This window comes from Nelumbo nucifera, chromosome 2 (assembly GCF_055504915.1).
Source record: "Nelumbo nucifera cultivar China Antique chromosome 2, China Antique-T2T, whole genome shotgun sequence".
In the NCBI taxonomy this organism is placed as follows: domain Eukaryota; kingdom Viridiplantae; phylum Streptophyta; class Magnoliopsida; order Proteales; family Nelumbonaceae; genus Nelumbo; species Nelumbo nucifera.
In genome coordinates, this window is record NC_142650.1 from 21,756,832 (window position 1) to 21,775,353 (window position 18,522).

The following is an 18,522-nucleotide window of genomic DNA, read 5'->3' on the forward strand; positions in this document are numbered from 1 at the left end:
TGAAGGTTAATGTGGTCAACTTGGCATCTCAAGGTGAGAAGATTTCCCAATCGAACCTGGTTCAAACCAAAGACAAGGGGGTGTTGGACCATAGTAGAGAGGGAACCAAACCAGGTTTGGTCCAAAACAATAGATACCTTCTTCTCTCTGGTGCAAAACGACACACCAGCAACTCAAAGCAGTGAGACACTGGGAAAGACAGCCTCTTGGCATATCAGTTGAAGGGGAGGGTAACCAGATGGGAAACCAGCAATCACTGGAAGGTCAAATGAGGAAGCCACCTGTAGATATCAAAGAGGTTAGGGGCAACGATGATCAAGAATCATTGGTGACACCTACACAGAAGGGAGAAGATAACTTGTTGGAGGTGCAGACCCAAGGAAGCAGTGCTGAAGTATGACCACTGGCAGTTGTCCCTGCAAACGAATGGAGGTTAGCAGGTACGTATGGAAATAGCGGTTTTGGGTCAGGGACAGCAAAGATCGGAACAAGGGTGCTTTCATTTGGGAGAGTTCGAGGATCCATCACCCTGGGTGATGTCCAAATTGCTAAATTTTGGGAGTTTTGGGGCTTTTCAGTGAAAGGAAAGGAGGAAATGACCAAAGGCTATCTCATGGAAGTTGAAAGAATAATCTTGGAGGAGAGAGGAAAGAAGAGCAGAAAGACTGAAAGGAAATGCCCCTCTAAAGGATCAGTTTCCTTCTTTGTATGCTCTATCTGATCTTAAAAATGAGCCAGTTTCATCCTTCATTACCCCATCCTCTTCCAATTCTGGGCTTGGGTGGAATTTGGGTCTCAGAAGGGCCTTGAGGGATTCAGACTTTGCTAATATTTCAAGCCTTCTTGAACTTCTTATAATTTGTCTTAGACCCCGCAAGGGTGGATTCTAGAATTTGGACCCCTACCCCCACTGGCTTCTTTTCTTGTGCTTCCTTTTTCAAAGTCCTAAGCCAGTCCACCAGTCCTGTAATCCCCCCTTTCCCTGTTGATGAGGTTTGGTGCAAAGCAATCCCTCCTAGGGTTGGTAGTTTTTGTTGGGAAGCCTATCTGGAAAGATTCAACACTGGTGATCTACTCCAAAAGAAGCGACCCAATACTTGCTTGTCACCCCATTGGTGTGTTCTATGTAAAGTGGATGGGGAGACTGGTTTTCACCTACTGGTGTCTTGCCATTTTCCGAGGTCAATTTGGGAATGGGCTTTTTCCCTCTTTGGGTGTAGATGGAACCCTCCATCAGATCTGCAGGGCCTTTTTTCCCCTTCTGTCTTCAGGTGGCGTAGGAAAAGGGGAAGGACTATGTGGAGAGGTTTGAGGGCTGCAGTATATTGGACAATGTGGGAAGAAAGAAACTTCAGGATATTCTCAGCGGCTGAGAGAGGGGTGGAAGAACTAAAGGCTATCATTCATTTTATGGTTGTACAGTGGCTGAAATCTTTGGAACTATTCACAGGTTACACAGTGGATGACATGTTGAGGAAGTGGGGTGAAATAGCAAAGTGCACACAGACCAAGTCAGTAATGAATGTGTCTTGGACACCTCCACCTGCTGGGTTCATGAAATTAAATTTTGATGGGAGTAGTAGGGGGAACCCTAGACAATCAGGGATTGGGGGTGTCTTTAGGGATGAGAATGGGGTAATTTTTGCCTTGTTCTCAGGCCCAATTGGAGTGAGTGACTCCCTTAGAGCTGAGATCTTTGCAGTTATGGAAGGAGTCCAAAAGGCCAAGGAGATGAACATCAGAAAACTCTTAATTGAAGGGGATTTGGAGGTGGTGATAGAGTGGCTGAATGCAGACAGCAATGGTTTATGGAGGTACAATAATCAGAGGAGGAAATTTAAGTGGCTCGTGCGGGAGATGGAAGTTAAAATGTGCTGGGTCAAAAGATCAGCCAATTCTGTAGCTGATGGTTTAGCTAAACAAGGGGCAGAAAGGGATTCAATGTTTTGGGCTAAGTTGTAATTTTTTGTCCCTACCTATTCTTTTGTTTTCTTGATTGTACTTCGAAGATAAGTGTGTTTGTCTTCCTTATGTAACCTCTTCGGTGAATTAATGAAATTGTTATTGATCAAAAAAAAAAAAAAGACTGAAAGGGAACTTTTCAGACTCGCTTGGGTTTAAATGATAAATTAGGAACTACGGGTGGGTGTGAGGGTGGTAGAAGGAGGTGAAAAGGGGATGTAACTGCTCTTCAAGTTCTTTTCTCTAAACAATCATCATGAAGATTATTTCATGGAACGTAAGAGGCCTAATTTCTGGTCATAAGAGGGTAGTGATTGGAGCTCAAGTTAGGAAGTGGAATCCAAACGTCCTTTGCCTTCAAGAGACTAAAATGGAAAGCATAGAATTGGCTCAAATCATGTCAATATGAGGAAGTAGAAATTGGTACAACAGGGGGTTTGGTCATCGTTTGAGATCCGGATGTTTTGAAGATGAAGGATAAAATAACAGGACAATTCTCATTATCCATTTTATTCCAGTTGTGCAAAGATGGTTGGGGATCTTCTGGTAGCTGCAGTGAGTAAGCTGATATCAGATTGGGTTCTGCAGCTCCCAGATTTCAATCAAGTGAACAAAGCTGATTTGTCAGAGAATTTTTGGAGTACTCTTGAGTTGCATCCTTGTAATGAAGAATTATTTTCAGTTTGAGTGGTGTAGTTTTGGTTGGTTTGTCAAGTTGACAACCAACTGATCTGTATTGTATCTCTTTTTCAGATTAATGAATTTTAAACTATCCTTCAAAAAAAGATGGTTGGGAATGGATTTTTTCAGGGGTTTATGGGCCAAAAGAAAATTGTTTGATGAAGCTGTTTTGGGTGGAACTGGATAGGGTTAGGGGAACATGGGAGAAACCTTGGGTGGGTAGCCAGAGACTTCAATACTACCAGATTTGCACATGAGAAAAAAGGAGGAAGTAGGGCATCAAAGGGCATGAGAGGTTTTGGGGCGTTCATGAGTAGATGGGAATTAGTGGGCATCCATCTTTTGGCAACAAAATACACTTGGACAAACAATCAGGAGGTGGCAATTTTAGGAAAAAAAAACTTGATAGATTTGTGGTTTCAATAGGCTGGGAAGAGAAATTTGGCCAACTTTCCATGGAGTCCCTTTCCCGTCCTCTATCAGATCACAAGCCAATCTGCTTGGACAGTAATGGAATTCTACCTAAACCTTCTCCTTTTAGATTTGAGAACCTCTGGCTGGAAGAGGAGGGCTTTATGATTCTATTAGAGCTATTGTGGTCTCAATTTCATTTTGAAGGTTCAACACGCTTTATTGTTAGTAAGAAACCAAGTGCCTTAAAGGGAAAATAAAGGTATGAAGGAAGCTTGTATTTAAATGGGTGAAGAGAATGGACAAACATCAGTGGAGTGCCAAAGCAGACTTTGATGAACTTGCTTTTCAAGAGGAAATAAAATGGAGACAGAGGTCAAAGTGTCTATGGCAGAAGAAAGGTGATAAAAATACCAAATTTTCCCACAAAATAGTGTAGAGACTGGGCCGAATGGGCCCTAGTACTTGTTTATGTTTTTAAGTAGCATCATGTTTACATTTTATGTGTTAATGGGCCTTTTTTTATTATGGTCCTGTTAACTTGTTTTGTTTTTCTTTTAAGTTATTTATGTGATGGCCGCCCACTTAAGGGCAGAGATGTAATTAGACATAGTTAAGTGGGTTTAATAAAAGATTAAGAGAGAGAGGAGGGATCCATTGAACTCTCTCTTTCTCCTTTCTCTTCTTCTTCTCTTCTTCTTCTCTTCTTCTCCTTCTTCTTCTTCCTTCTGCTGTGATCACCTTTTTTTCTTTTTCTTTTACTGCTGTAATCAGTTCTAATTATCAGATTTGGACAGTTTCACGTTTTGGTATCAGAGCAATTTTTCCCTCTTCCTTTTTTTCTTTTTCTTTTTCCATGAGATAAGCTTCTGATCATTCAAAGGACTGTTTTCCTTGTTGGTAGAGGGTTTTGAGAATTAGAGTCTGGCTGAAGAGTGCCAAGAAGTGGAGCTTTTATTTTTCTGCCCAAAACCCTAGCCAACTAGAGAGATTTCAAGTTATAGGATAAAGAGAAGAATTGGTTGTGGTGCTTAGGGCTTGGGAGATTTCTTTTGATTCCCAGAAGGGAGAAGTTGAGGTTTGAAGAAGGTTGGGAAGCTCTGGTAGGAGCGGCTATCTCTTCTCTCTTTCTCTCATTGAGCCGAGTGCAGTGAAACCCTAGTTTTTGAACTTTTTGGTACATGGCTGACATCGGTTAGGTCCATAAAGAGTGAAAAAATAGTTTTTTTATTTTCGTTTGATTAATGGAGCAATCTGGAATTGAAATGAAGCAGATTCCGGTATTCGGGGTTGGTCCAATAGATTCCTTTTTGAGTGGAGTGACTACAATTAAACTAGATGGAACCAATTATCTAGCTTGGGCACAGTCTATATGGACTTATCTTTGAAGTAGAAGTATACTGGGGTATTTCACAGGCAGTAAGGAGAAACCTGCAAAGACGGACCCTACGTATGAAAAATGGTTGCAGGAGAACTACACAATGATTGGGTGGTTAGTCAATTCTATGCAGCCCTACATAAGCCAACATTACCTTTGGATGACTTTTTCCAAGGAGAGCCTATAAATTGAAGAGTGATGTGAACAATCTAAGACAAGGGAAGAAGAGTGTAGTAGTCTACTTCTCCATGTTGAAATCATTGTGACAGTAGATTGATGTTATGGAGACAGTTGTATGGGAGAGCACCAAGAATGCAGAGAATTTAGAAAAATTGGTAGAACGAAACAGGGTGTTTGAGTTTCTTATAGGACTCAACCCTGAGTTCGACATTACTAGGCAGAATATTCTAGCCAAGGATGAAGTCACCCTTGCTCAAACATACTCTATGGTGAGCAATGAAGAGAGTAGGCGGTCAGTACATAAACAACTTAAAGAAAAACAAAACAAGTTAACAGGCCCATTAACACATAAAATGTAAACATGGTGCTACTTAAAACATAAACAAGTACTAGGGGCCCATTTGGCCCAGTCTCTCTACAAATAGCAAATGCTAAAAGAAGAGAAAACTTGATAAAGAGGCTAGTCATAGATGGGGAAGAGGTGGAGGATGAAACGAGAATTAAAGAGGCAACAAATATTTCTTTTCAAAGCCATACAAGGAAGAATGGAAGAGAAGGCCTAAGGTGGAACAATTGGATTTTAGTAGATTGTTTGAGGAACACGTGAGAAATTTAAAGAGGATGTTTACTGAATAGGAGGTGTGGGAAGCAATAAATGAAATGGGAGGTTGATAAAGCTCCTGGCCCAGATGGCTTCACTATGAAGTTTTCCAAAAAGTATTGAGGCTTAATGGAGGAAGAAATTATGGCAATATTCTCCAAGTTTCATTCTTCTGCTGCTTTAGAAAGAAGTCTAAACTCCACTTTTATTTCATTAATCCTTAAGAAAGAAGGGGCCAAGGAACTTAAGGATTTCAAACCAATTAGTCTTATTGGTAATGCTTATAAAATCTTATCCAAATTGCCGGCCAAAAGGTTGAAATCAATCATGGTTATGTTCTTTCGGAGTTTCAAGGAGCATTTGTTGAGGGAAGACAGTTGGAAAATGGGGTTTTAATAGAAAATGAACTAATAGGCTCCCGGGTTAGGAGTGAAAGAGTTGGTTTGTTGTGTAAGATGGATCTTGAAAAAGCCTATGATCATGGAAATTCGGACTTTTTGGACTACATATTATGGAGAATGAATTTTAGTTCCAGGTGGAGGAATTGGATGAAGGTATGTGTAACAACTCCTTTTTCGGTTTTGGTTAATGGTGTGGCTTGTGGTCGTTTCAGGAGTTCAAGGAGTTTAAGGCAAGGTGATCCCTTGTCTCCCCTGCTATTTCTTTGTGTGACAGAAGTCTTAGGGAAATTGACTTCAAGAGTATTGTCAAGTGGTACTTAGGAGGGTTTCACAGTGGGAGTGAATGGTTTAGACATTCCCCTGTTACAGTTTGCAAATGACTCGGTATTCTTTTGCAATGCATCATGGGAGCAACTTTACTATTTGATGGCAACACTGTGGTGGTTCAAAGTGGTTTCTGGATTACATCTGAATGTGCACAAAATTGAGCTGGTAGCAGTGGGTGAGGTGCAAAAATTGCAACTTTGGACTGATTTCTGGGTATTTAAAGTGTGTGAGTTTCCATTGAAGTATCTGTGGGAATGCCTTTGGAGGCCAAATGCAATGCTAAGTCTATGTGGGAACCAATTGTGGAGAGGATAGAGAAAAGGCTGCTGACTAGGTGGAAAGCAAGTTATCTATCAAATGGGGGTAAACTCACTCTAATAAAGAGTATTCTGTCTTCTCTACCTGTTTACTCATTATCGCTTTACCCAATTCCAGCAGGGATGGCATCTCAAATTGAGATAAGAATGAGAAAGTTCTCATGGACAGGATAGAAGGATGGTAAAAAAGTTGTTTTGGTAAATTGGGGAGAGGTTTGTAAACATAAGAAGAATGAAGGATTGGTCATAAGAAGACTAAGAGAAAAGAACTTAGCACTGCTTGGAAACTGGTTCTAGAGGTTTGCACAGCAAGGGAGTTGTGGTGGAATCCAGGTGAAGCAAATCAGTCGTAAAGTGGGAAGGGGAACCAGGGTCAGATTCTGGACAGATTGCTGGTGTGGAAACAATATGTTAAAGGATGATTTCCCGGAACTTTTTGCAGTTGCTGTTGATAAGGAGGCAAGAGTAGCAGACTGTGTGCAGTTTCAAAATGGGAAATATGTTTGGAACCCATGCTTCAGAAGAACTTTGAATGATTGGGAGATTGAACCACTTGGAAGGCTTCTCCAGAAGCTGTAGAGCTTGCAAATTGATTTTAACTAAGAAGACAGAAGGGTGTGGTCAGAGGATAGCAAGGGCCGGTTCATGGTAAAATCCTTTTATAATAAGTTAGCTCAAGAGGAACAGCAGGATTTTTCTTTGAATATAATCTGGTGCAAACATATCCCATCAAAGGTGGCTTTTTTTTTTTTTTGTTTGGTCTACCTACCTGAACAAGATTCTTACAAAAGACAAACAACCCGATTAGGAGGGGAATGGTGATTGATTCACCAGAACGTGTTATGCAACAGGGTAGAAGAATCAGGTGACCACCTATTACTGCATTGTAGTTTCACCTACAACATTTGGTTGAAAATTTTCAGGATCTTCGCTATCAAGAGTTGCTGCCCAGCCTCAGTAGAAGATTTTGTGAAAGGTTGGCAGATCCGAGGCTTGAGTAAGAAAGGGAAAGTTATAAGACAAATGGTTCCAGGAGCAGTTTTCTGGTCGATATGGCAGGAAAGAAACTCAAGGCTATTCTAAAACAAAGGCTGTCAAGTGGAGGAAGTGTGGCAGAAAATAGTTGGGAAGCTGTTATCCTGAACATCAGCACAGTTAGCCTTAGACAGATCTTTCTTTAGTTCTCTTCTTGAGGTTGAAAATCTTTTTGTAATCACAAATGGGATAGTAGTCTAAATTGGTGTGTGCTCTCCCATTGTACAGCCTCTGGCTGTACATGGGTCTTTTATTTTTCTATTTGAATGAATTGATACTTTACCTTAAAAAAATTGTAATGCACTAATGCAGTTTGGCCTTCAAAAATCAAAATATATACACATAAAACAGAACTAGTAGCTAACATTAAGTGCAATGAAACTTCAGGAAATAACAAAATGCACATGATTACACCTTTAGGACCCAGAATACTATAGAAGCTAGCCATTTATGACAAGCATTCATTATGGGGATACTACTTTCTGCTCTTTTAAAAGCAAACAAAGTCATTGTCATTAACTCTCTCACATTGTTATGCACATCAATTTATAAGTTAGATAAGTACCACAGAAAGGCTACCTGTTCTAATAATTCCCTCTGGGCCAGTGTGTCTTGTAACTCCTGTTTGTGTTTCCTCCTGAGCTCCTTGATTTCTTCTTCAAGTTGGTTGACACGACCTTCCAGAGTGTCAGCTTCCTCCTTTGCTGCAAGGTATTCCTGCCTATTTTCAGCTGCTCTCTGTCTCTCCTTTTCAAGGGACCTACTAATCTGTGTCTGCTCAGCTCTAAGACATGATATCTAAAATACTTCATTTTAGTAAGTGAACATCAAGTGAAAATCTAAACCAGTTCCAAAAGAGTATCACTAGAGAAAAAGGAAGAACCTGAGCTTCAAGAACGTTTATACGAGATAAAGTTTGAGATAGACGTTCATTCACAGACCGCTTACTTTCCTCAGCAGTTGCAGCTTTGGCCTCTGCCTCCTGTTAATCCAATAACAAAAGGAGTTCAGATTAACAAGGCATATGGAGGGAATTACACATAGAAAACATAGGAAGCAAAATATTTAAAAATTTCTAGAACCTGGAGACGAGAGTTTAGGGACCTCTCCACAGCAGCCCAGGCCTCTGCCCTCCTAGCAGTTGTCTCCTGTAATTATTCAAAAGAATACCAAATTCAAAGCCCAACCATCTAATTACCTTTTTTTTTTTTTGGGGGGGGGGGGGGCGGTCACTGATCTGCTAAATAAGGGAGTTCAAAGTATCAATACACCCCGAAACCATATCAGGGTATCACTACTTTGAAATCAAAATAGTCAAACCATATCAAACTGTAACCTGCATAGCTTCAATCTGCCTTAAAAGTGGCCTAGTAGATTCAGGAACTTGTGTAATCAACTCCTCGCATCGACGCTCACTTGCCTGGAAAAACAGTCAAATCATATTAAACTGAAGCTTGAAAAACATTGAAAACACCTAAATAGAAAGACAAGGTACAATAAACTATTTTTAAACAAATGTCACAATTAAAGAAAGTTTAAAAAAAATACTTGATAACGCTTCTGAAGATCCTCAATGTCCCTCCGAAGCATGTCTTCTCTAAAAACTTTCTACAGCATCATGGAAAAGATTATATCATTTTTTTTATAGTAAAAGATGGAATCAAACCAGAGTTCCTGATTCAAACTAGTACCTGCTGCTCCTTTTGGGTTAGAGTTTTTCTTAATTCTTCTAATGCTTGAACCAATGCAGCTTCACGTTCTTCAGCCTCCCTGAGACGACTCTCAAGTTCAGTTCTTGCTTCATTATTGGCTCGTGCCTCTGCTAATGCTTCAGCCTCCCTGGCCGCATTCAGAGCATTCGTGTAATATTCTTTTTGAGAAGCAAGTTCTGTTTGGTGTTTCTCTATTGTTTCTTGCAGTAGCTTCTCAGTTGCTGCCTTGTCTCTTTTAACGCTCTCTACTTTGTTCTCTTCTACCTGAAAATAAGGCAAATGGGGAAAAAATAAGAAATAGAAGGGATATGCTTCTCATCAAGGAATTAGCTGTTCACTTAATGAATGAACCCATTGGACCAAGTAGCTTCATAAGGTAGATAAGCTGACTCACATTTTAGCAGCTTAATGAAATTACAATATGGATAAACAGAATGAAGAGGAATATTGAAAAGTTAGATTGGTACCAAAAATACAATCAGAAAGACAAGGAATCCTGCATAACTATTAAAGTCTCCAAAAAATGTACACACATATGATAAAATGGATGAAGATGTAAAAATGTAATCCGGAGGAACCAATTGAATTCCACAATCCAGATGTGGCCTACAGCTTCTGGTCCACATCTAAGTGTTATAATTGCAGTCTTCCACACCAAGAAAGGACCCACAACCATGCATAAACAAGACAATTACCTGAGCTTGAAATATATCAAATTATCATCATCAGAGTCCAGAAGAATAAAAAAATGTTATATCCTCTAATATTTTTTTCTTCTCCAGAAATGGGATCAACAAAGACTACTAAGCATAGTTGTCAAGGTGATGCCTAGGCAATAAGGCACTTTTGGAGGGTCACCTCACCCAAACTCCTACATATTTATATATAAGACACAACATTATATTTTTATATTTTTATTTTATGCTATTAATAGTAGTACAATAGATATCATTAGACTAAACTATTCATCGTCGGTTTATAGCATTAATATTCTTATTTATAGTAGTACAATAGATATCATTAGACTAAATTATTCATATTGTCAAATCTCCAAAAGTTCATAGGCCAATAAGCCTGATGGATAGCTTGTACAAAATCATTGCTAAAGTCCTAGTGGGATGATTTAAGAGTATCTTGCCCCAGTTAATCTCCCAAAATCAGGGAGCTTTTGTGGAAGGGAGACAAATAATTGACCAAATTCTTGTGGCAAATGAATGTGTGGAAGAAAGGAAAAAACAAGGAGGCAAAGGCTTAATTTGTAAATTAGATCTAGTAAAAGCCCATGATACGGTGGATTGGTCCTTTCTTTTTTTTTTTTTTTTGAAAAAGATAAGGTAAAATTTTATTCAAATAGCCAAAAGTGGCAGATTACAACCCAGGCCCCTAAAACAAAGAGCCAACACAACTCACTTTAACACATACAATACATCATAACTCAAGAAAAATCCTATATCTCAGCTGAGAACAAAGGACAGAAGCCTGAATGTCCTTCGCCGCTACCACCCAGGAAACTATCTTTCCAAATGCAAAGGCAATCTATGCTCGCAGCCTTATTTTGACAGATCCTTCTGGTTCTTTCCGTCCAGACTGTGCATAAGATGGCTGCAGGTATGACACTCCAAATGCACTTCGCCAATTTTGAACCACCCTTCAGCTCCCAACTCCATATCATGTCCAGAACTGAATCAGGCATACACCATTGCAGCCCTACCCCCAATAAAAAGTGATTCCATATTGCAGCTGTAACCAAACAGTGAATGAATAGGTGCCTGCCATCGTCCTCCATATCTCCACAAAGAGCACACAGCTGGTCCTGAATCTGAACACCCCTTCTAACCAGGGAGTCTTTCGTAAGGCATCTGTTGAGAGACGCAGCACCAAAGCATTCACTTTAGAAGGCACCGAAGGGTTCCAAATTTTCACCACTGGAAATTTAGGATGCACAGCTTCATTTAGAACCTCCACAAAAGAGCTAACCGAGAAACTACCATCCACACTAAACTTCCATATCCAAGAGTCCTCAGACGACAAGTCAATGGACTGTCTGTGAAGCAGCCCCAAGAGATCTGCAACTTTCCCAATGTCCTGAAATGACCTTCTAAAAGAAGGGCTCCAAATAATAGTGCCCCCCCTCACTTCAAATTGACTAGCCACCGATCCATTCTGATATTCCGCAATCTGAAACAACTGAGGGAATACTTCAGCCAGGGGTGTACTTTCACACCAAGTATCCCTCCAGAAACGCAACCTATTCCCATTCCCCACTTTTGGAGTTAGACCACTACTCATCCAAGGTAGAACTTCCATGACTTTTTTCCACAGTGAGCAACCTAAAGAATTCAATTGATTAGTAGTTACCCAGTTCCCACTGTCAGTCTCATATTTTGCTGCAATTAATTTCCTCCATCTGCCTTTTTCTTTCTCAGATCTCCAAATCCATTTTCCCAAGAGAGCTTTATTAAACAATTTAAGCTTCCTGATCCCCAACCCCCCTTTCTCCTTAGGGCAACATACCTGGTCCCAGTTAACCAGATGGCATTTCTTTTCCTCCTCCCAGCCCCTCCAAAGAAAATCTCTTTGGATTTTCTCAATTCTTTGGGCAACTTTGACTGGAATTGGGAAAAGAGATAGAAAGTAGGCCGGAAGATTAGAAAGCGAGCTTTTTAGTAATGTAATTCTGCCCCCCAGCGACAGGTACTTGGATTTCCAAGACATAAGCTTCCTCTTGATGAAAGCATGAAAATGTATATCTGAAGTGTGCTAAACATTTGACATTTGTAAAATAAAGAGCTTAAAAGTAGTATTTTTCCATAGTAATCTTATAAATGTTAATTTTATTGTTTGTGCAATTTTTTATGCTGGAAGGATTAATAATTGAATGGAGGAAAGCCCAAACACATGTCCAAGAAACCCAAGCCCAAGTTCCATGACCCAAGTATGAGTGCTGATTTGTTTCCCGTTTTACACTGAACAGGGTCTGGTATTTTGGGCATAACTTTTTCTACAGACGTCCGAATTCGATGATTCTTGAAGATATGGAGAGCTAAGATATAGGGCTACAATTCATCTATTGATGACTTCTTTTTTTTAAATCAATTTCTATCAAGGCAAAAAAGGGGGAATAAGATGCGGATCTGGGTTGAGCAGTTTGAGGAGCCTGACGGCGCAATAAAAAGGGAAAAATCTGACCTAAAAGGGTACGACCGGCAGAGGTTATTTTGCCATTATTTTCTCATTCTTTCACAAGGAGAACAGGGGAGAATGACGTCCAAGCGCGGCTAAAGCTTCAACGGGGCTAGGGAGGATCTTGATAGTTGAGTTTTATTTGTTATTTTGCTTTGATTCCTTGAGAGATTTCAACGTTTGATTTTGTTCTTGAGAGATTCTTAATTATTTTTAGATTTGATAACCCATAAGTTATATTCTTCAATTTCCATATGAGATTAGCCATGCTCCTTTTATGTGCAATTTGTTAGGAAATAATTGATTGGGTAGATTTATTTTATGGGTTGATCCTTTACTGCAATACTATCAGTTTGATATATTGTCGCTCTTGGATAGCTTGTAAGAATAGATCACTCTGTTCTTCATTGAAATTAATTTTCTCAGAACAAACACTTTTGTTCTTATCATTGGTCTTCAAAGTTATATTTTCTGATTGTTTGTTTGGGATGTGAAACATGCAATTGAGTAATAAATAGGAATTAACGTTGAGAACAGCTGAACAAATCAATCAAGTGAATCTCGAAGCCTTGTTCATCACAGTACTACTTTTCATCCTTCAATCATTGTTACTTTTATTCGAATATTCTTATTCTTATTTTTAGAAAATCATTTTTTTTAGTTTATTTACTCTTAGCGATAACTCCTTTTGTTGGTTTAATTAGCTTCTCTGTGGATTCGACACCTAAAGTTACGCTTCAACAACCGCTTAGCCAAGGGTAATAATTTTGGGCAAGACACCTCTCCACTCTCTCAACCACCAGATTCCACACCACCGCAGAGGTGCACTTCGCTCCAAGAGGAAGGCCAAGATAGGAGATAGGCAAGTATCCAATCTGACCAAGTAAAATCTCTGTGAGCTCTTCGAGATTCTCCACTTTACTCACTGGAATCAATCTACTTTTGGTCCAATTTACTCTCAGTCCCAAAACCACTTCAAACCAACTAAGTACCCCCAAGAGAATCTTCAACTGATCAACATCTGCATCAATGAAACACAGAGTATCATCAGCGAACTGTAGCATCTGAACACTTTCCCCACCCGGAGAGACCTCAAAGCCCTTCCATAGACCCTCAACCCCCACCTTTGGCTTTACAACTTCCATTATGCATATAAACAGAAGAGGGGAGAGGGGATCCCCTTGTCTTAATCCTCTTGAACTTTTAAAGTCCCATAGAGTGCCCATTAAGCAAAACTGAGAATTTTGGAGAGGAAATACACACCTTAATCCAATTTCTCCACTTCTGTCCAAACTTCATTTTCTCTAGCACCAAATCCAAACACTTCCAGTTTACACGATCATATGCCTTTTCCAAATCCAACTTACAAATCAGCCCTGGTTTACCTTCTCTTATTCTTGAGTCAATCAACTCATTTGCCACCAACACGCCGCTTACTCAGTACGAACGCAAACTGATTCTCCTCAATGATCACACCAAGAACTTTCTTCATTCTTTCTGCAAGGACTTTGGATAGAATTTTATAAAAACTGTTTAGTAGGCTAATTGGCCTGAAATCTTTCATGTTTGTTGCACCTTCCACCTTAGGAATAAGGGAGATGAAAGTGCTGTTCAGACTTCTAACCAATGATCCATTTTGGTGAGAGTCATAGAACACCTTCAATAGATCCCCTTTCACCCCCTCCCAGCACCGTTTATAGAAAATATTTGTCAAACCATCCGGCCCTGGGGATTTTCCAGTCCCCATATTATTGATTACCTGCCATATCTCATTTTCTGTGAAGGGCGCTTCTAACTCCCTCTGCTGAACCACCGATAGACTTTCAAAAGTAAGCTCTTCTGGAAAGGGTCTTCTTGCCCAGTTTTCTTTAAACAACTCCGAGAAAAAACTCGTGGCAAGGTGCTTCATTTCTGTCCAGTTTTCACCCACTTGCCCTCCCCATTCAAGTTTCTCAATTTGATTTACTCTTTTCCTTGCTTTTACCATTTTGTCAAAAAAATAAAAACTGGAGTTTTATCCCCCACTTTAAGCCATTTAACTTTGGCTCTTTGCCTCCACTTTAATTCCTCTTTGTAGGCTAATGAATCTAGAGTCACTTTGGCTAGCAGTCTCTTCCTTCTATCTTCCTCTCTAAGGGACCCACTTTGGCTAGCAGTCTCTTCCTTCTATCCGCCTTCTATCTTCCTCTCTAAGGGACCCACTTTGGCTAGCAGTCTCTTCCTTCTATCTGCCTTCTATCTTCCTCTCTAAGGGACCCATTTCGATATAAGCAGAGGAACCAACTCCTTTTCTTCAAACCAAGCATTTTCCATCTTGAAAGATAGTTTACTTCTCACCAGACTCTCCACCTTTCCACATAGTAACTGAATTGGAGCGTGATCCGATAAAGGTCTAAGAAGAGCAACTTGTTTAATTTGCTGGAATGCCTCTTCCCAACTCGAGGAGATTAAAAATCTGTCAAGTTTAACCAGAACCGGGGATTCTTGGTTATTTGTCCAGGTGTATTGAGCCCCCACCAAAGGCAGATCTAGAAGATCGGCCTGATTAACAAAATCAGCAAATTTTCTTCTGTCCCTCGAGCTCCCATTACCATTGTTTTTTTCCTCTGAAAATCTCACTACATTGAAATCTCCTCCAACCACCCAAGGTAGGTTTGAGCTACCTCTAGCTACTAACAGCTCCACCCACAACTTCTCCTTCTCCCCACTCTCCGCCGGACCATATACATTAGTGAACATACCTTGAAACCCCCCCCCCCCCCCTCCACTGAAATCTCCTCCAACCACCCAAGGCAGGTTTGAGCTACCTCTAGCTACTAACAGCTTCACCCACAACTTCTTCTTCCCACTCTCCGTGGGACCATATATATTAGTGAACATACCTTGAACCCCCCCCCCTCCACTTCCAACACAACTGAGACTGAAAATTCACCAATATGAGAAGAAATTAACTTGCATTTAGATCTGTCCCACAAGGTCAATAAACCTCCTGCACTGCCCCTAGCTGCCTTGCTAACCCACCGCACCTGACCTTGACCCCAAATGCTTCTTACAAAACCTGCATCCATTACTTCCAACTTTGTTTCTTGGAAGAATACCACCTCTGTTTTCCATTTATTCAGTAAATTACAAACCACCATTCTCCTATGCCCAGAGCCTAAGCCCCAAATATTCCAAGACAAAATAGACAGATCCATTAAACACTCACGACTCCAAAACCCTCTCCCCTTCCTCCCTCCCCTTCTATTTTTCCCCCTCCCCCTTTCCTGTTGAATCATTCAACCCCCACACCAATCTCAACATCTCCATGTTCTGCTTCGACCCTTTACCCCCTTTTTTCACATTGCCTTTACATTTCTCCTCCCACCACCTCCTTTCAATTGCTTCCAAATAATTAATTGTCTCTGCCTCCATACCTGCTATTGAAATCCCCAGAAATTTGCCTAGACCCAGGAGTTTCGAATTCATCCAATCTGAAGAACCTTCCACCCCCTTCCCCTTTACTCCCCCTTTTTCCTTGATCTTTGCCCCCTCCTCCCTCTGTCTTGACCTCTCCCCCACCCCTAGTCCTCCTTCCCTTTTCTCCCCTATGCTCTGAACCTGCAAATTACTTTCCACAGTGGGGGGCACACTGTAAACAACATTTAAATCCTCCCGGACAACCGCTAATGGAGTGATTTCCATCAGCTCCATCGGCTGAGTGGGCTGGATAGTCTGCTCCGGGCTGCCAATTGAGGGATCTCTTACTGATGTCTCCAGAATTGGATCTGGCTCAGATTCTTCTCTCAACTGAGAAAACACCACCCGGTCCACACTGTCTGAAATGAGATTACTGATATCATCTTGGTGACGAGCCCCACTGCATTTCTGCAGCAAATTCGGCATCTGAGCCATGGCTAATAGCCAATTTGGGCCTGATAAAGGCTGCCAGTCCTGGACCAAACCATCCTTGGTAGACTGCTCTGGACCCGATTTTTCAAGGGACACATTTGACCCCACACCATCCTGACCAAACTGAGACTTGACTGCTTCGCCTCTCTGACCTCCCCCTGCAACTGAGCATGCCCTTTCCTTTTCTCCCAACATGCCACTTGTCATTTCTCCTTCTTGGTTCCTTTCTAGATACAGCATCCTACTATCTGGCACCACATTTAATTCCACAAGACATTCCAGAAGCATCTCTTTCAGCCGGTTCTTCGAGCACTCTTCCCACTTATTTATCGGATTTAAATTTTGAATCTCCTTTTTCACACAGTCCCGGGGTTGGGCTAACCTCACATGTGTCACAGGTGTGGAGTTAATGGATCCGTTTCCTTCCACGGATATGACTGCAGCACATCATCTTCTGTGCGCAACACGGGCTGACCTACCCCCATCTTCCGCCCCTCCATCTTCCTCTTCTCCGATGACCTGCCCCTACTCGAGCTTCCTTCTTCTTCTGACAGAAGGACCACCGTATTACTCACCTCCAACTCCCCTTTTTTCCTTTTCCTCCTTTCCCCCTCCCCTCTCATCAGTCAATATCTCACTCCCTCCCCTTTTTCTCACCTCTGACCTGATTTCCTTCCAAATCCAAATCCAACAAGAAAAATGCCCCGCCACTATTTCCACCTTCTCAAGAATTTCCCCTACTCTCACTTTGATCCTCACCCATTCACACGGCTTCAATTCAACCGTCAAATCATTTGTACCCAGGAAACCTTCATAGATGTCCCCTATCCCTTTTATCACACTTGGGCACCAAAGGACTAAGGGTAACCCGAAAACTTTGATCCACTCCTCCTTCTTCTCCGTACTCGGCTCATTTCTCTTTGACATCTGGTTCACCGCAGTCGATTCCCACTAATCGAGCGCCAGCCTATTTTGTCCAACATACCACGGTCCATTTCGCCTAACCCATTCAGCTTCTTCCATCAACGGAAAAATGAATAGCAATAAATCTTCCGAAAGATACTTGACCCTCATACCACCCACCTTCGACTGTAGCCCAGTGTTCCAACACCTCTACCGGCAATTTCCAATCAAGGCACCCCACCAGACATTTCTGCAAAAAGCATCTTCTTTCCCGTACTCCCTCTTCCTCTATTTCTAAGAACCATCTTTCCCCCTCTCTTTTCTAAATCGTCACCCCAAACTCTGGCCAGACCCCTACTGTCACTGCCTTCTTGAACAAGAATCCACTGTGCACACCAGATCCACGGGTCCCAGAGTTGTGCCACATCTCCATACCCCACCTACCACCCCCTCTTATGGGCTTGAGATATCTAGGAGGCAACATCCCTTTTTAACATCTTCCCCTGGCGAGGCCACACTTGTCTACTAATATTCTCCACCACTACACTTTCCTTTGTGTAGCACTTAGGAGAGAACGAGGATTACATCGTTCACCCTCGAAACTCACCGAGCACCTTAGATTCCAACACAATCTGTCACCAACGAACACCGCCTAAATCCATCGATTGTCGTCATGCTACAACGACCACCGCCGTCGTTCTCCAACTTCGTGCACCACTTCGTCTACCGCCATGATTCATCGATTAATGTCAAAGGAAAGAAGAAAAGGTTCCACTAAAACCAGAAAAGGTACCCCCGTCGTCAATCACACCCCCCCACCGACCAAATAGCAGACCGTCACTCCCCATCATTTGACACCTCTAATCGACGTCGTTCACCTCCAACACTCACCGCCATCGTTTACACCATCGTTCACCGCCTTCACTCACCCCCTTCGTTTCCTTCTTCGTCGCCGCTCACTACCTTCTCTCACCTCCACCGGCGCTCACCTCCGTCGCTCACCGCCTTCTCTCAACTCCACCGTCGCTCACCTTCTAGGCTTACTGGAAAAGGTTGGGTTGGGTGGAAGATGGAGAAAGTGGAAAGGTTGTATCAGTTCGGCTCATTTCTCAATACTGATCAATGGTGTGGCATAAGATTTTTTTTTCCCAGCAAAAAGAGGACCAAGGCAAGGAGATCCCATCTCCCCCTTCCTTTTTACCCTTGTTGTAGAGGTGCTAAGTAGACTGACTATAAAGGCTGACCTAGAAAACCAGATTAGAGGTTGGAGGGTAGGAACAAATCAGGTTGTGCTAACCCATTTGCAGTTTGCGGATGACATAATCAGATTTTGTGAGGACTGCTCAGAATCCAGCTTAAGAAATTTGAAGGTCCTAACTGATCATTTTCAGAGCCTCAAGTTTAAAAGTCAATTGGGAAAACAGTTGTGTGGCAGAACTTGGGAGAGGGAGAAATTAGCTTGCGTGTGGGAATACTAGGTTGTGAGGTAAAAAATTGGCCCTTAGATTATCTTGGAATACCTTTGGGGGGAAACCTGAAA

The 18,522-nt window shown here is 41.6% G+C and overlaps 1 protein-coding gene across 2 annotated transcripts in view; it reads right to left on the bottom strand.

Moving 5' to 3' along the window:
* The window catches only part of LOC104595157 (golgin candidate 5-like), a 64,488-nt gene that overhangs the window by 4,040 nt on the left and 41,926 nt on the right, over positions 1 to 18,522 (bottom strand). For both annotated transcript variants that reach the window (XM_010255758.3, XM_010255759.3), the window contains exons 9-14: positions 8,985 to 9,269; positions 8,842 to 8,901; positions 8,630 to 8,713; positions 8,376 to 8,441; positions 8,177 to 8,275; positions 7,873 to 8,091 (exon numbers count right to left, since the gene is read on the bottom strand). In XM_010255758.3, the coding sequence (XP_010254060.1) occupies positions 7,873 to 8,091; positions 8,177 to 8,275; positions 8,376 to 8,441; positions 8,630 to 8,713; positions 8,842 to 8,901; positions 8,985 to 9,269 (813 nt within the window). The remainder of the gene's footprint in view (positions 1 to 7,872; positions 8,092 to 8,176; positions 8,276 to 8,375; positions 8,442 to 8,629; positions 8,714 to 8,841; positions 8,902 to 8,984; positions 9,270 to 18,522) is intronic.